Here is a 13,251-nt window from a genome sequence, read left to right as displayed (position 1 = left end):
GCTGGATTTATTTTTCATTACATGTATATGGAATTGCACTGTAATTTTTTTCCACAAAAGTTTACTTTTAAGACAACACAATCAACTTTTATATAATTTAAAATTGTATATAATATAAAAATTGTAAAGCTTAATTAAAATAATTGACTTCAAAGTATTGATACCTTCAAGTATTTCTAGGAAAACCTCCCAGTTACTTGAAATATTAATATCTTCTTCATAGACATGATAATCCAGAAACACAGTCCCTGGATTTTTCCAAGTCTTCTTTCTTAGACGAAATCTATTGGAAAAACAAAACAGTAGTTGAAGGTATTAGTATATGTTTATAAACTAATGTATAAAATCTAGTTGCAACCACATTTAATTTAGATATAGTGCTATCCTGAAATAGGCACAAGACATGTTTTTATCAGAAGAACTTAAGCCAGAGGTAAAAGCACCAAATTAAAATTTTCAGTCAGGTTCCTTCATTTTATAAGGAAAAAAAAAAACTCAAAAGAATTGTTTGTCTTAGAAAATCTATAAAGTATTGGTTGTTCAAAACTAAGACTGATGCAAAGATTACTACCATGTGCTACGTATTAGAAAGTGTAAATAAATGCTGGTTCATTTCAGTTACAAAACAAAACACAGTAATATCAAAAAAACAAAACACGAGTATAATGATTTATTTTTAGCAAAAGTCCAAAAGAAAATAAATGTATGACTTTTAAAAAAACATGATAAGGTCAACAGAAGAATTTTGAGATTCATTTTAATGATGTTTACCTGTCAACAGTCAAATTCAGCCCACATTGCTCCCTGAGCTGAGGAAGTAACTCCTCTTTTGATTGCCTCACAGTCATTCCCTTAGCAAAAACTGAATCTATAAGAAACTTGCAGGGCTGTGAAAACACATTTAAATAGATAACGTGTTAGAAAGCTTTCATATTGTGAGTATCCCTACTTTCTCTTTGCACAAAATATATCAACAAAGAATTTTTGCCTGCCAGCAGCAGTGAATTCTGTGCTGTCCATGTGTGCTTGAAGGGGAAAGGAAAATATATACAATAGTGTTATCAGGACACAAAAAAGGATGTAAATAGGATTACCTATTTGATTTAAAAATCTGCTCATTACAGATCATCTAGGTAAAAATAGTACAGCACACAATATAATATAATAAAAAAAAACTTTCAAAACTGAAGCCATAATAGTGTGGATATTTTTCTAGTTATTGCATCTTCAAAGGCATTCTAGAAAAAAACCTTGTTTTTAATTATTTCATTATTCTCTGAAAGGCGCTGAGACTGGGGAAGGCATTGTTTTCTAGTGGTAAACTGTTTCAAAAGGGGAGCATCCACCAAGAATGCCTACCTCTGCATGCCCTGGCATCACACTTCAAGAGGTGCTCCCTGTTTATCCAGACTGAGGAACAGGATATACCCAGATATTGAGCCATATAAAGCTTCTAGGTAATCAGAAGTCTTAAACTGTCCTCAAAAACAGAAAGTACCAGATTGAAGTTTTCAGGTGTTCTTCAAGGATAATCCCATGTACAGCAGATCTCAGAAATACAGGCATGACATGAAATAGGCAAGAATATATATTCAGAGTGTCCTGTTCTAAGTAAGGCCACAACTGGTGCCCCAGTCAAAAGGCCCTTCTGGCCACAGACTCCGTTTTTATGGCATTACTGGTTTAGAATTTAGCAATCAAAGAAGCTTCTAATTTTAATTATGGCTTGTCTATGGAGGAGTAAAGAGGTTGCTATATAGATAAAAACTTATGCAAACTATTTTATATGCTAGTGTTATGTATTAAATTTTATTAATAGTGCATCTCAACCTTCCATTAAAGGCTCAGTACTCCTGTGCATCAGACATATATATCCATGATTCTTTATCAATAAAAAGAAACTGATTATTATTATTTTCTGTAGCTAGAAAATATTAACAGGGAAGACCTGTACTTAAACCAGGTAACAAAAAAAACCTGATAGCCAGGATGCCTTATGATTCAAGTAACTGCAACTTCCTTTCTTTAAAATACATTTTATTCTGATCACTTAGCTAAAAATAATTATTTATTTTGCAAACATTTTATTCTAGCAATTAGTTTTATGTTTGAATTCATGCGAGACACATACACTTTTTACTTAAAAATGCTTTCCAATTATTGCTTTAATTAACATTTCACTCCTATTCTAGCCCATAGAATTCTTTAAATATCCCCGCAAGGAAGTGGGGAGAACTTGGGAGTCTTTAACCAGAATATCAAAATATCCTCCTCATGGAAGGCTAACAGAAATCAGATGAAAATGGGATGCTCCTTACTTTTATTACAGTTGTCAGAAGTTTCTTTTGGCAACTCAAACAACAGTTTTCTGCTACTCTAAAGAGTTGTGTCCCATCAGAACAATATGTATACATATTAGAAAAGTTGTGAATTAGAGCGTAAGAGTACATTTCCCAGAGAATCTATTTTGTTAATTGCTTCTAAAACTTGCTAGTAATATGATGCCCATATTGGAACTGTGCAGCTTTTGCTAAATCTTATTTTTTAGCTATTGGTTACATTGGATAGAGGAAGTTCACTTTTTAACAATTATGTTGTTCAAGATGTTTTAGGAGTTTCACATCTTACTTACCTCTGGATCATTCACTAAAAGTTGGTAAACCTTGACTCTGTATTCCCCTTTCTTCAGTGCTCTTCCAAACCTGATAGTTATCTTTAAGTTAAAAAGAAAAAATAAAAAGCTTTCAAGATATTACCTGTCTCTTATCCTTAACACAGAATGCTGGCAGTTAAATAACTATTAAATGTTTGTGTCTGTGTCAATGTAATGCACTTCAAAATTCAATAATCAAATTTGAGAAAAGTGGATGCCTTTATGGAGAAGCATCTCAGAAATTGTGAGTATAAGCATTTTACACTTCTGTTCCTATAAAAATATTGGATTACTCTTGAATGAAAATTTTACAGGGAAAAGAATGAGATGCAGGTATTAACTAAGTTCATGCAATATTGATTACTTTTAACCACCTTCCTACCATCCCTCTATAATTTCACAAATCTCCTAAAGTTTTTTCAGTGTCAAGAGACCCAGTGGAATGTGAATAATAGGATGTCTATGCAGGTATGGGTGAGAAACCATTGAGATTGTATTTTTGTTTGACTGGAAATGAAAAAAAAAAAACACCTCCAGATTCAAATAGTTGGACAGCATGGCTATGGAATAGATTTCAAAAGAGGTCATTCAAAATGCAGGGGTTATGAAAGCAGCATCTACTGGTTTCTCACTGATGTGGGATATGCAATTTTTTTTTATCCATCCAACTTTCCATGATCCAACTATAATAACAAAGAACAGTTTGAACTCTGCAATAAGTATTTTGTAACTGCAGTGCACTGGGAAGATTTAAGAAATATACAAGTAGTTCTTGCTTACCAATGGTAATTAGGACCTTTGCTAAGACTAACAACAGCAGTTCTGGCAGCCCGTTAGGTGAATCCTGTAGGGTTTCAGTGTCCCATCATCACGATTGCTATTTGCAACCTCCTACTGGCTTCCCTATTGAATTTTCTTGTCAGAAACTGGCAGTGAAGATCACAAATGGTGATCATGGGACTGCAGGATAATGCAACTATTGCAATTATGAGCCAGTTACCAACTGCCCAAATCACAATCACATGACCATGGGAAAGCAGCGATGGCCGCAACTAAAAGGACTCATCATAAGTACCCTCATTCAGCACCATTGTGACTTTGAAAATCGCTGAAAGAGTGAATGTTAAATGAGGACTGCCTTGTATACAAAATGTTAAAGATATTGAGTTACAGATGGTAGATTTTTAAAAAGATAAATACCACCTCACTATATTAAAACAACAAAACATTCTCCTGAAAAATAATTGAGTGAATTATTACATTCTAACTGCTTTCCGCTAGTATTCAATAGCATATTTTGCTAACCTTGTTATCATCTGAGAAGGATGAAAGAGTCTCATTCAACCGGACACTCTCGAATTCTTGATTGCTGGCATAAATTCGAAAGACCTTAAACTGAGAAGATGGAACTCCAACAAACGGCTCCAAGAGTTGTTTGAAGGCAGAGAGTGTAATTCTTTTATCAACATGAATCAACAACCCTAAACCAAGAAAAAAAAATTAATCTGAAAAACAAACTCGGTTCTTATGCCACATGTATATAATACAATTTCATTCATATTATTAATAGATACACATATTCCCTTTTCTTCTTTAGTTTCAAGTTATAAGACTTCAAGTGATCAGAGACAGTTATCACATCCATTAACACTGTAGTCTACAGTATGTAACTTCACATATAAGGAAATTGTACAGCAGGTGATTGGGTCATGTGTGAGATTATAAATAATAATTTATTAAGCTATACCACTTAATATTTTAACAAGAAGGTCCATCTAATGAAAAAGTAGTATGTTTTAAAATTATGCATTACAGTTAAACTGCATCTTGAAATTGCCTTCTTTTTAACATTTAATTTATACTCAAAGCTGTAGTAAATTTTCAGAAAATGTCATTTTTAGCAACTGCACATGGTGTGTCACAGATGCACAATGGTTTTGTTAACAATTTATTGGCAAAAATCAATCTTCCCTTAAAACAATTATATTGCCAAACTTTGAACAATTAACTATTCTTGCCTTAAAGTTTATTGATTTAGACTCTGCATTTCATTTAGATCCCCAAAGTGGTATGTACAGAATTGCTTCCTCCTACATTTTTTACAGCTTCCTCTGCTTATTAAAAAAAAATGACCTGACTTATTCTCTGATTGTGGATCAGATGGAAACAGCAGCTTCCTTCTGGTAGTATTCCCCAAAGTTTTTCTAATCAATAGAGGAAGTCATAAATCAAAGCCTCAATATCACAGCATTCTCTACCAATGAAGGAAAATGATGCAGCTTTCTTTTTCTTGAATTTAACTTGATTCTACTCCAATTCCCTAAATGCATGTGCATGTCTAGTAGTATAGGTAGTCTTCAACTTATTGCCATTAGTTTAACAATGTTACGATGGTGCTGAAAAAAGTGACTTTCATCTGTAATTTACATCCTGTCCTTGAAGTTACAACCATCACACCATCCTCGCGGTAACATGATCAAAACTTAGGTGTTTGACGAGCAGCTCACATTTACAACAGTTGCAGCACCCTGTAGTCATGTGATCATGATCTGTGACCTTCCCAATCAGCTTCCAGCAGATAAACTCAATGGGGGAAGCAGGATTTGTTTACTGACTGCATGACTCATTTAATAAACAAATGATTCACTTAACAACCACATTATTTATTTAATAACTGTATAACTTACTACCTTAAATTCTGGTCCCAGTTGTGGTGGTAAACTGAGGAGTACCTACATCTAAACATCTAGAACCATCTTTCATTTTATGCAAACAGCAAGCCTGCATGTATAAACATATTTTGCAGGAATGTATACAACATATAGACATAAATAAACAAACAAGCAATCTACATTTCTAGAAAAACATATTGCACGTTACCGTATTTGATACATACATTTCTGCCCCTCTCCTGAACCTTCTTCTGCAATGTAGGGTTCTGCCTTGAAGTACATAAACTGGGCTTCTGCCCTGCTTTTCCCACTTTCATCATATTCACTGTCGGTTCCAGAGTCCTCTTCGGCCGTATCCCATGTTTCCTTTTTCCCTTCGTTGGCTTTGGATCGCCTACTGCTTGTTATGCTGTGTGAATCAAGTCCATTCGCTAAGGATATAGCGGCATTATCGACATTGCATAAGGTGTCACTGCTGTGGCTGGAACTAAGAATATCACTGTCCACTGAACTTGTGCTTCTGTCATTGTTCAAATCGGAATCTGACCGCTCCTCTGACTGGAAATTATCTGTATCAGAAACCTGTATTTGGTTTTCGAGTTCCTGGTTTTCTATTGATGCTGATGAATCTGCCTCATTGGAAGGCGATTCAATATTTTCAAAGTCACTGGCCTCTGTGCTTCTGCTGCTGTCGCCATTATCTCCTTCCTGCTGCTGTTGCTGTAAGGACAAGGTTTTAAGTTTTTCAGTGCTCTCTTCTAGGATAGCTTCTACAGATTTTGCATTAGGTAAAGATCCTTTCTCTGCTTCACAATTTGCATCTAAATTGCCTGAATCTCCACTCGCCTTTTGAAATATTGTCCTTCTGAACAATGATCCAGGAGACTGTTCCGGTAATGAAACATACAGTCTGATTGTATTTGCATGGCGATCTAGGAGTTTCCATAACTGTGAATCTGTAAATGGCAGCTGTCTATCTTGAGAATCAGAACTTTCAACAAATACCTAAAACGTAAAAAAAAAAGTAAATCCACAAGGAAAAATCTTAACCTCTTACAGAAACTATCTTTTGCACATAAACTACAGATAAATGTGACTTATCTGGAAATCAAGAAATTCCTATTGAACAAATAAATTATTGTCTCTCTGACATATTGTAAATTTATTATTGGAAATTATTTTGTAAAAGCATTTTATTATGTTTTTGCAGACAATCTGAGATTAATACAATATTTATATTTATACTTTGAAAGAAAAACTAAAGAAAAAAATATCTTACTTTATTGCTCCTAAAAAAGCCTTCAGCTTTAAGTGTTTTGTTAGCCACACTGAGAAGACGCAAATCATTATAGCAACGTTCCAAAACAACACGCATTGTTTCAGCAGGTAAATGTACAGCCTAGGGTAACAGGAAAAACAAGATAAAATGAGCGCTTTTAATACTCTAAAGAAAAACTCAGAAAAAAAGAATAAAGTGGAAATTATTTACCTTCGAAATGAGATACTTGAATTCTGTAACTGTTTGGTTCAAATAAGCACGGACACTAATTGGAGGAGCCACTGTGTCCTGTTTTAGGTCAACAACATGAACCTTTACCATGACTTCTGCCAAAATAATAAATACAAACCATGAAGATGATATCACAAATGGCAAAAAAGGTTAAAAGGAACACTTGCCCCGTAAATACTCAATTTAAAGATAATATACTTACTATAATGTATGATTATCAAAAATAATTTTGTTTTGCATTCATAAAATCACATTTTATAAAGTATCACTTACCACCAGGTTTGTAACATTGGAAAGACTGATCAGGTCGCCTGGTTTCCAGAAGAAGATCAAACATGTAGGTTGATTTAACACCACCAAGCAAGATTCCCATTGCAGTGTCATCTTCTTCTTCATAGGATCGTTCCAGATAATCATGGAACTCATCATATTTAACAAGACGGCAGCAATTCAAAGGAACTGCCTCTTCTAAATCCATTATCTATAACCCATACAAAAGTGAAAAATAGTGTTATTGAAATGCTATTCAAGTGTTCAGTCAAAACTGCAGAAAAACATTCTAATTTCAACTTCTCCAGATATGTCATGCTTGTTAACAAAAAACAAAAACAAAAAAATCCTACAACTACATGCATGGCCACTAATCTAAAAATAATACCAACATTATCTTTATTGTCCATTAATATGTGATCTGGCAAGATTCTTTGGCACAATTGCCACAAATGTAATAATTTTGTTATATTTGTATCCTCCCTTCCCTCTAGGAGTTCAAACACTCATCCAATACCTTCATTACTATACCACAATGGGTTTGTTATGGCTTTCAATTAATAAAGAATATCAACAGAAGCTACAGTAAGATTAAAGTATTAAAGTACAGTAAGAAAAATATTTATTTAATGATTTTTTATAACTGCCCTATACTTGGCTCATGACTCAACCAACCAATATCATTCTAATATTGCCCAATGCAAACAGAAAGCCAATAAGGAGACAAATGGCATCAATGAACCCCATGTATACACTGATGTAGCCCTTGAGATCTTGATCAATTTAGCAATTACCCTGTAAAGTACTGTACCTTATAAGCTATCTCCACAGCTTCCTTCAAAGTCTTATCTTTATGAACTTCCAGTTTATTTTCCATCATTATTTGTTTTACAGGATGCATACAGAATAATTTTATCTGTAATTGCCAATGACAGAAAAAAATCAAACTGATTTTTCAATCTACTTGATAGCATATTGAATTACAATGTTCTGTGCATGAACATTTTTGTTAGAAAAGAGATATTCAACAATTAAAAGAAAAAAATCTGGAAAACATAATCATCTTACATGCTTTTACATTTCAAAGACTCTTTCAAATCAGCAAATTATATCTCACAGATAATACTATATCAATGAATAAACAATACACATGATTCTGTTCAAAAGGTGACATGAAGAAATGAAACACAGTATTATATTAGCAAAATTCCAGAATATGTATTAAGTTACTTTATCTAGGTTCTAAAAATATGCATTTTCAAAATTTCTAAAATACATCAAAAACATAAGCCAAGTGCAAAGAAAAAAATATTTTTAAATTTTAATCCATTTCAAGTGAAATATATTGGCTTATGTGTTATGCCAATGCAGCCTATAATCATAAACCAGACCATTGCTGTCAGAAACTTAATATTGTCCACCCAGTTTAGAATTAACCTTGTTTAATAAAGAGTTTTTTCCATCTATCAATATGTATAAAATCATCTGCTCATCTTGCTCTAAGCAAACATCTTGCTCTAAGCAAACATTTGAGGTGAAATGTGCCAAAACATACCTTGCAAGTATTGCGTTCTATTTCACGCTGCCTCTTTTCTTGTTCTTCCAGTTCCTTTTCTTTTTCTACTAATCGTTTAATATGCTCTGGATATTCATTGACTTCTAAGAACTCTATTAATGCAATAAGAACATGAGCTTTTTTTAAAAAAATACTTGGTTTTGCAGTATTTTGTTATTTTGTAAACGAATCTTACTTTAAATTACACATACAACTTTAGCCTGAGCCGTGGACCACTAGCAGACCTGTTCGGAAACGGGCCGTTGAAGCAGCCTGCGAGTGTGCAAAGTTTCATTTGTGAATGAAGTTCATGAATAAAACCATTCCCCCTCTGTTGCCTCCACCATCGGTCCACAGAACCAACAAGTTTGGGGACCTTAAGGAATGCTGTCTAGGAGTATTTGTGAAATGGACGCACTGCTAAAATGGACCCACTTATTCTCTTTTACACACACACACACACACTTTATGCAGTCTATATATATTAAACTACTTATCTACTTAAACTACTTAAAAATAAGCACATATCAACCAATAAAATCTATAGCTCAGTGCATGAGATTTAGTAAACAAAACAATGCTTTACTCTTTCTTCAAAAACAGCTAATCTGAACTAATATACTTCCAACAGTCATTTTACCTCCATTCCAAATCCATGTTCAAAAAAAATTATTTGCTGCAGCATGCTATCAAATTCAAAGAGGAAAAGAAACCTATATATGTCTTCCCATTAATTTGGATTAATTTTTCTCCTTTCATGAACTGGAGAAAAGAAAAGCAATTCAGCTAGGTTTTATAGAAATGAGGTGATTCAATCACATTAGAAATATCATTAAAACCACAATCAACCTGTGAATAATGGAATGTGTACTTACTTGCATTTCTAGATGTATCCTTTAGTCTATATATAAGCATATATGCATTTGTCGAGCTATTGTAGTGATATAAACAAACAAAAAATAGTATTTATATCTTGCATGTTAAAATACATATGCATTTAATAGCCCAAAATAAAATGCATAATTACATCTTAGTAAAAGTAATTATATGCATTCAACCTTTATAATCAAAGGATCAAAAAGCACATTATTCAAATCCAGAAGCATTTTTATAAACCTCAAAGAATAATTCTTAAAGGTACAAGAGTTCTCTGCTTCAAATGTGTTACATCCCATTTATCAAGGCAGAAGATCTGGAGCCTCACTTTTCACAAAATGATAAAAGCACAGCTGCCATTTCAAAAGTGCCAAATAATCAAGGATAATGCTGGATAATGAAAACAGAAGCGCACTTATAGGTGCTACACCAGGCTACTTATAAAAGCAGCTGGACTTGGCCACAATATATCTGCTCCTTAAGGCTGACTTCCTGAGGCAGAACCAATCACTCTTGGATTGGTATAGCTGAAGCTCTTCCAACTGCCATTCTGGTCACAGTTGCCAGGACGATACCTGCTTTTCTCAAAGTCTGCCAATCTGCTGTAGGTCTTCAAAATGGAGGCTCCCCCATCTCTGTGCTATGGACTGAACACTGCTTTCAACATGCTGAGATATTTTTTGTTCCTCATTTTGAACAAATGTTAAGGTATTTATGGATTTTATGTTGCTAGTTTTTAAATGACTATATATAGGCTTTTAAAGGTTTATATATTTGCATTGTAAACCAACTGGAATCATTTATGAATGTGCAACATATACATCTACTAATTAGTCACTAAAACAAATAATTGTATTAATCCATTAAAAGGGCAAAGTTAAGCAGCTACAGAAGTACAATCTACCTTGCAAAAGCACTGGAGTAGTAGCCACGGCTTCCAGATGATCCACCGTAAGTTTTCTTAATGTCTTCATGAGTTATCTAATTGGAAAATTAAGGCGATACACATTTAGTATATTTAAATGAATTGCATATTTTTAATATAATATTCCAGGAAACATAAGCAAGCCATACATGGAAATCATATTTCTCTGTGAACTAGTAACTTGAATATATAAGCAGAGAAAAAGAAAACAGGATATTGCAATGTTGAACAATGGGTAACCTCCCACAAAAAGACAAAATCTCATGAAATTCTTTAGATGAATTTGATCCTTTAAGAGTTTTAAGTTTTTTATTTCATTTAAAGTCATGGCATCTGCATTACAGTGCCATTTTCTTCCATCTTCTGAGTGATAGAAGAGTAATATGGAGTCCTTTAAAAATATGTTTAGTTATTACCGTATTTTTCATAGTATAAGACGCACCTACCTTTTTTGGTTGTTGTTTTTTTAAAGTTTTTTTTTATTTTTTAGACAAACACACATACAAACATACAATGTATTTTCTTTGAACAGAGTATTTGGCTGGTTCACAAATTTAAACAGTGTTTAGTCATTTCAATTAAATTTACAATTTCTATATTTCCTTTTTGCCATATTTATTCCTCATCTATTTTTTTTTTAAAAAAAACCAATATTACCCTTCATTCTCAGCTCTAATCTTAATCAAATTCAATTTTTCCCTTCTATTCTATATTATACCCCTTCCCATTGTCATCTATTTTTATATCCATCCTCACATTGATTAATTATTTAATATTACAATTGTTTAATACAAATTCAACATTTTTATATAAATCAGTTATAACTATCTTTTTTGTATATTAATCAATATGAACATGAATATTTCAATTATTTCCATGCAATCCAATTTCTTACAAATCAATTAATTATATTTACCAATAATAATAAACCAAATAATTTCCCCCATATATTCCTCCAAACCACAACTTAACCATTTCTGTTTTCAACACAATATACAATTAATAGTATCTCAATTATTACAATTCCCTAGTTAAATAGAGCTTTTTTTCTTTTGTGTTTTTTCTTGAACTCTCCTCTTTTGCCCTAAATTTCCCATTGTTTGCACCTTCCTTTTTTGGTGAGCAAAAAGAAATAGAAATCTCTCCCTGCCTCATTTTGTTACGTTGCAGCAAAGAGCCTGCTTTACTTTCAGTTTCGTTTTTTCAGCATAGCTAGGGAAAAAAAATCTGCTCCAGCACTCTTTGCAGCTAGCAGCAGAGCCCTGCGCATAACAGCTGAGAGCAAATCAACTGAGAGTCGGGAGGCCAATCTAATCAACTTGTGCTATTTAACCTATGCTGAAGCTGAAAGGGGCTATTTTTTCTTGCTGTTTGCTTGCAAGGAGGTAACTGATGCGAGGCACAGGCCAAAGGGTGGGGGCCAGTGGGTGGGCAGGGCTACTTCGGTGTATAAGATGCACCTAAATTTTCACCCCCTTTTGGGGGGTAAAAAGATGCGTCTTATACTCCAAAAAATACTGTAGATACAATCAGCAATGTATTATGCAGGTAAGGACAAAGTGGAAGCCTTATATAAAATAAGCAAAACTAATATGCGCAACCATTATAATATATACCAATCAGCAGAAGTTTCCTCTCTGAAGAATATATTCCATTTCCCCCTTCCTTTGCTTCAGCAGATAATTAACATATTTTGTTCTCAATCTGCCTGCTAATCTTTCTCTCCCTTCCTAATGATTTCCTTAGCTTGCGTAATCTTGAATTTCCTTTAACCATGTTAAAGCCACAGATATGAGCCTGGAAAAACCATGCAGTGACTGTTACAAAAATATGTCTTTACCACCCGCAAATAAAGAAAACATTAGGAAGAAATACAAACTTTAAACTCCCTGGAGTATAAGAGGGAGGAAAAGGAACATCTAGTTGGGCTTTCAAGATTCTGTTACTAGAGCCTATCTCAATAAAAGCCGAGTTTCAGACATTGTCAAGAAATACAGCGAAATACTGTGGACATAATATAGTTAGACTTCAGCAAGGCATTTGACAAAGTAGACCACAACTTACTTCTTCGTAAGCTAGAAAAAAGTAGGATAGATAGCATCACCACCAGATGGATTTGCAACTCGCTAACAAACCGTACTCAGCAAGTAGTCCTTAATGGGTCTAAGTCTACATAAAAAGAAGTAAGCAGTGGGGTGCCACAAGGTTCTGTCTTAGGCCCAGTATTCTTCAATATTTTCATAAACGACTTAGATGAGGGAATAGAAGGGGAACTCACCAAATTTGCAGATGATACTAAGCTGGCAGGAATAGCTAACATCCTAGAAGATAGGCTCAAGATCCAGATGGATCTTGATAGACTTGAATACTGGGCCCTATCTCACAAAATGAAATTCAATGTAGAGAAAAGTAAAGTCCTACACTTAGGTAAGAAAAACTAAAAGCACAAATATAAACTGGGGGAAACCAGGCTTAATGGCAGTGACTGTGAGAGGGATCTTGGAGTCTTAGTGGACAACCAGCTAAATATGAGCCAGCAGTGTGCAGCGGCAGCCAAAAAAGCCAATGCAATCCTAAATTGCATTAACAGAGGGATACAATCAAGATCAAGGGAGGTACTAATATCACTCAATAAAGACCACACCTAGAGTACTGCATCCAGTTTTGGTCACCACACTATAAAAAAGATGTTGAGACTCTAGAAAAAGTGCAGAAGAGAGCAACCAGTATGATTAGGAGACTGGAGGCTAAAACATACGAAGGATGCAGGAACTGGGCATGGCTAGTCTA

At 34.0% G+C, this 13,251-nt stretch overlaps 1 protein-coding gene across 4 annotated transcripts in view; it reads right to left on the bottom strand.

Moving 5' to 3' along the window:
• The window catches only part of USP47 (ubiquitin specific peptidase 47), a 62,652-nt gene that overhangs the window by 8,133 nt on the left and 41,268 nt on the right, over positions 1-13,251 (bottom strand). For 3 of the 4 annotated variants that reach the window (XM_070934118.1, XM_070934124.1, XM_070934130.1), the window contains 12 exons: positions 10,441-10,517; positions 9,536-9,591; positions 8,661-8,773; positions 7,917-8,021; positions 7,109-7,316; positions 6,815-6,930; positions 6,605-6,724; positions 5,550-6,330; positions 3,959-4,134; positions 2,633-2,713; positions 772-887; positions 165-283 (listed from right to left, as the gene is read on the bottom strand). In XM_070934118.1, the coding sequence (XP_070790219.1) occupies positions 165-283; positions 772-887; positions 2,633-2,713; positions 3,959-4,134; positions 5,550-6,330; positions 6,605-6,724; positions 6,815-6,930; positions 7,109-7,316; positions 7,917-8,021; positions 8,661-8,773; positions 9,536-9,591; positions 10,441-10,517 (2,068 nt within the window). The remainder of the gene's footprint in view (positions 1-164; positions 284-771; positions 888-2,632; positions 2,714-3,958; positions 4,135-5,549; positions 6,331-6,604; positions 6,725-6,814; positions 6,931-7,108; positions 7,317-7,916; positions 8,022-8,660; positions 8,774-9,535; positions 9,592-10,440; positions 10,518-13,251) is intronic. The other variant, XM_070934138.1, reaches the window with a different exon arrangement.

Source organism: Pituophis catenifer, unplaced genomic scaffold (genome assembly GCF_029215685.1).
Source record: "Pituophis catenifer annectens isolate HBS135680 unplaced genomic scaffold, rPitCat1.0.hap2 SCAF_1, whole genome shotgun sequence".
In the NCBI taxonomy this organism is placed as follows: Eukaryota; Metazoa; Chordata; class Lepidosauria; order Squamata; family Colubridae; genus Pituophis; species Pituophis catenifer.
The sequence above is the reverse complement of the archived record's forward strand: the minus strand, read 5'-3'. Positions and strand labels throughout refer to the sequence as shown.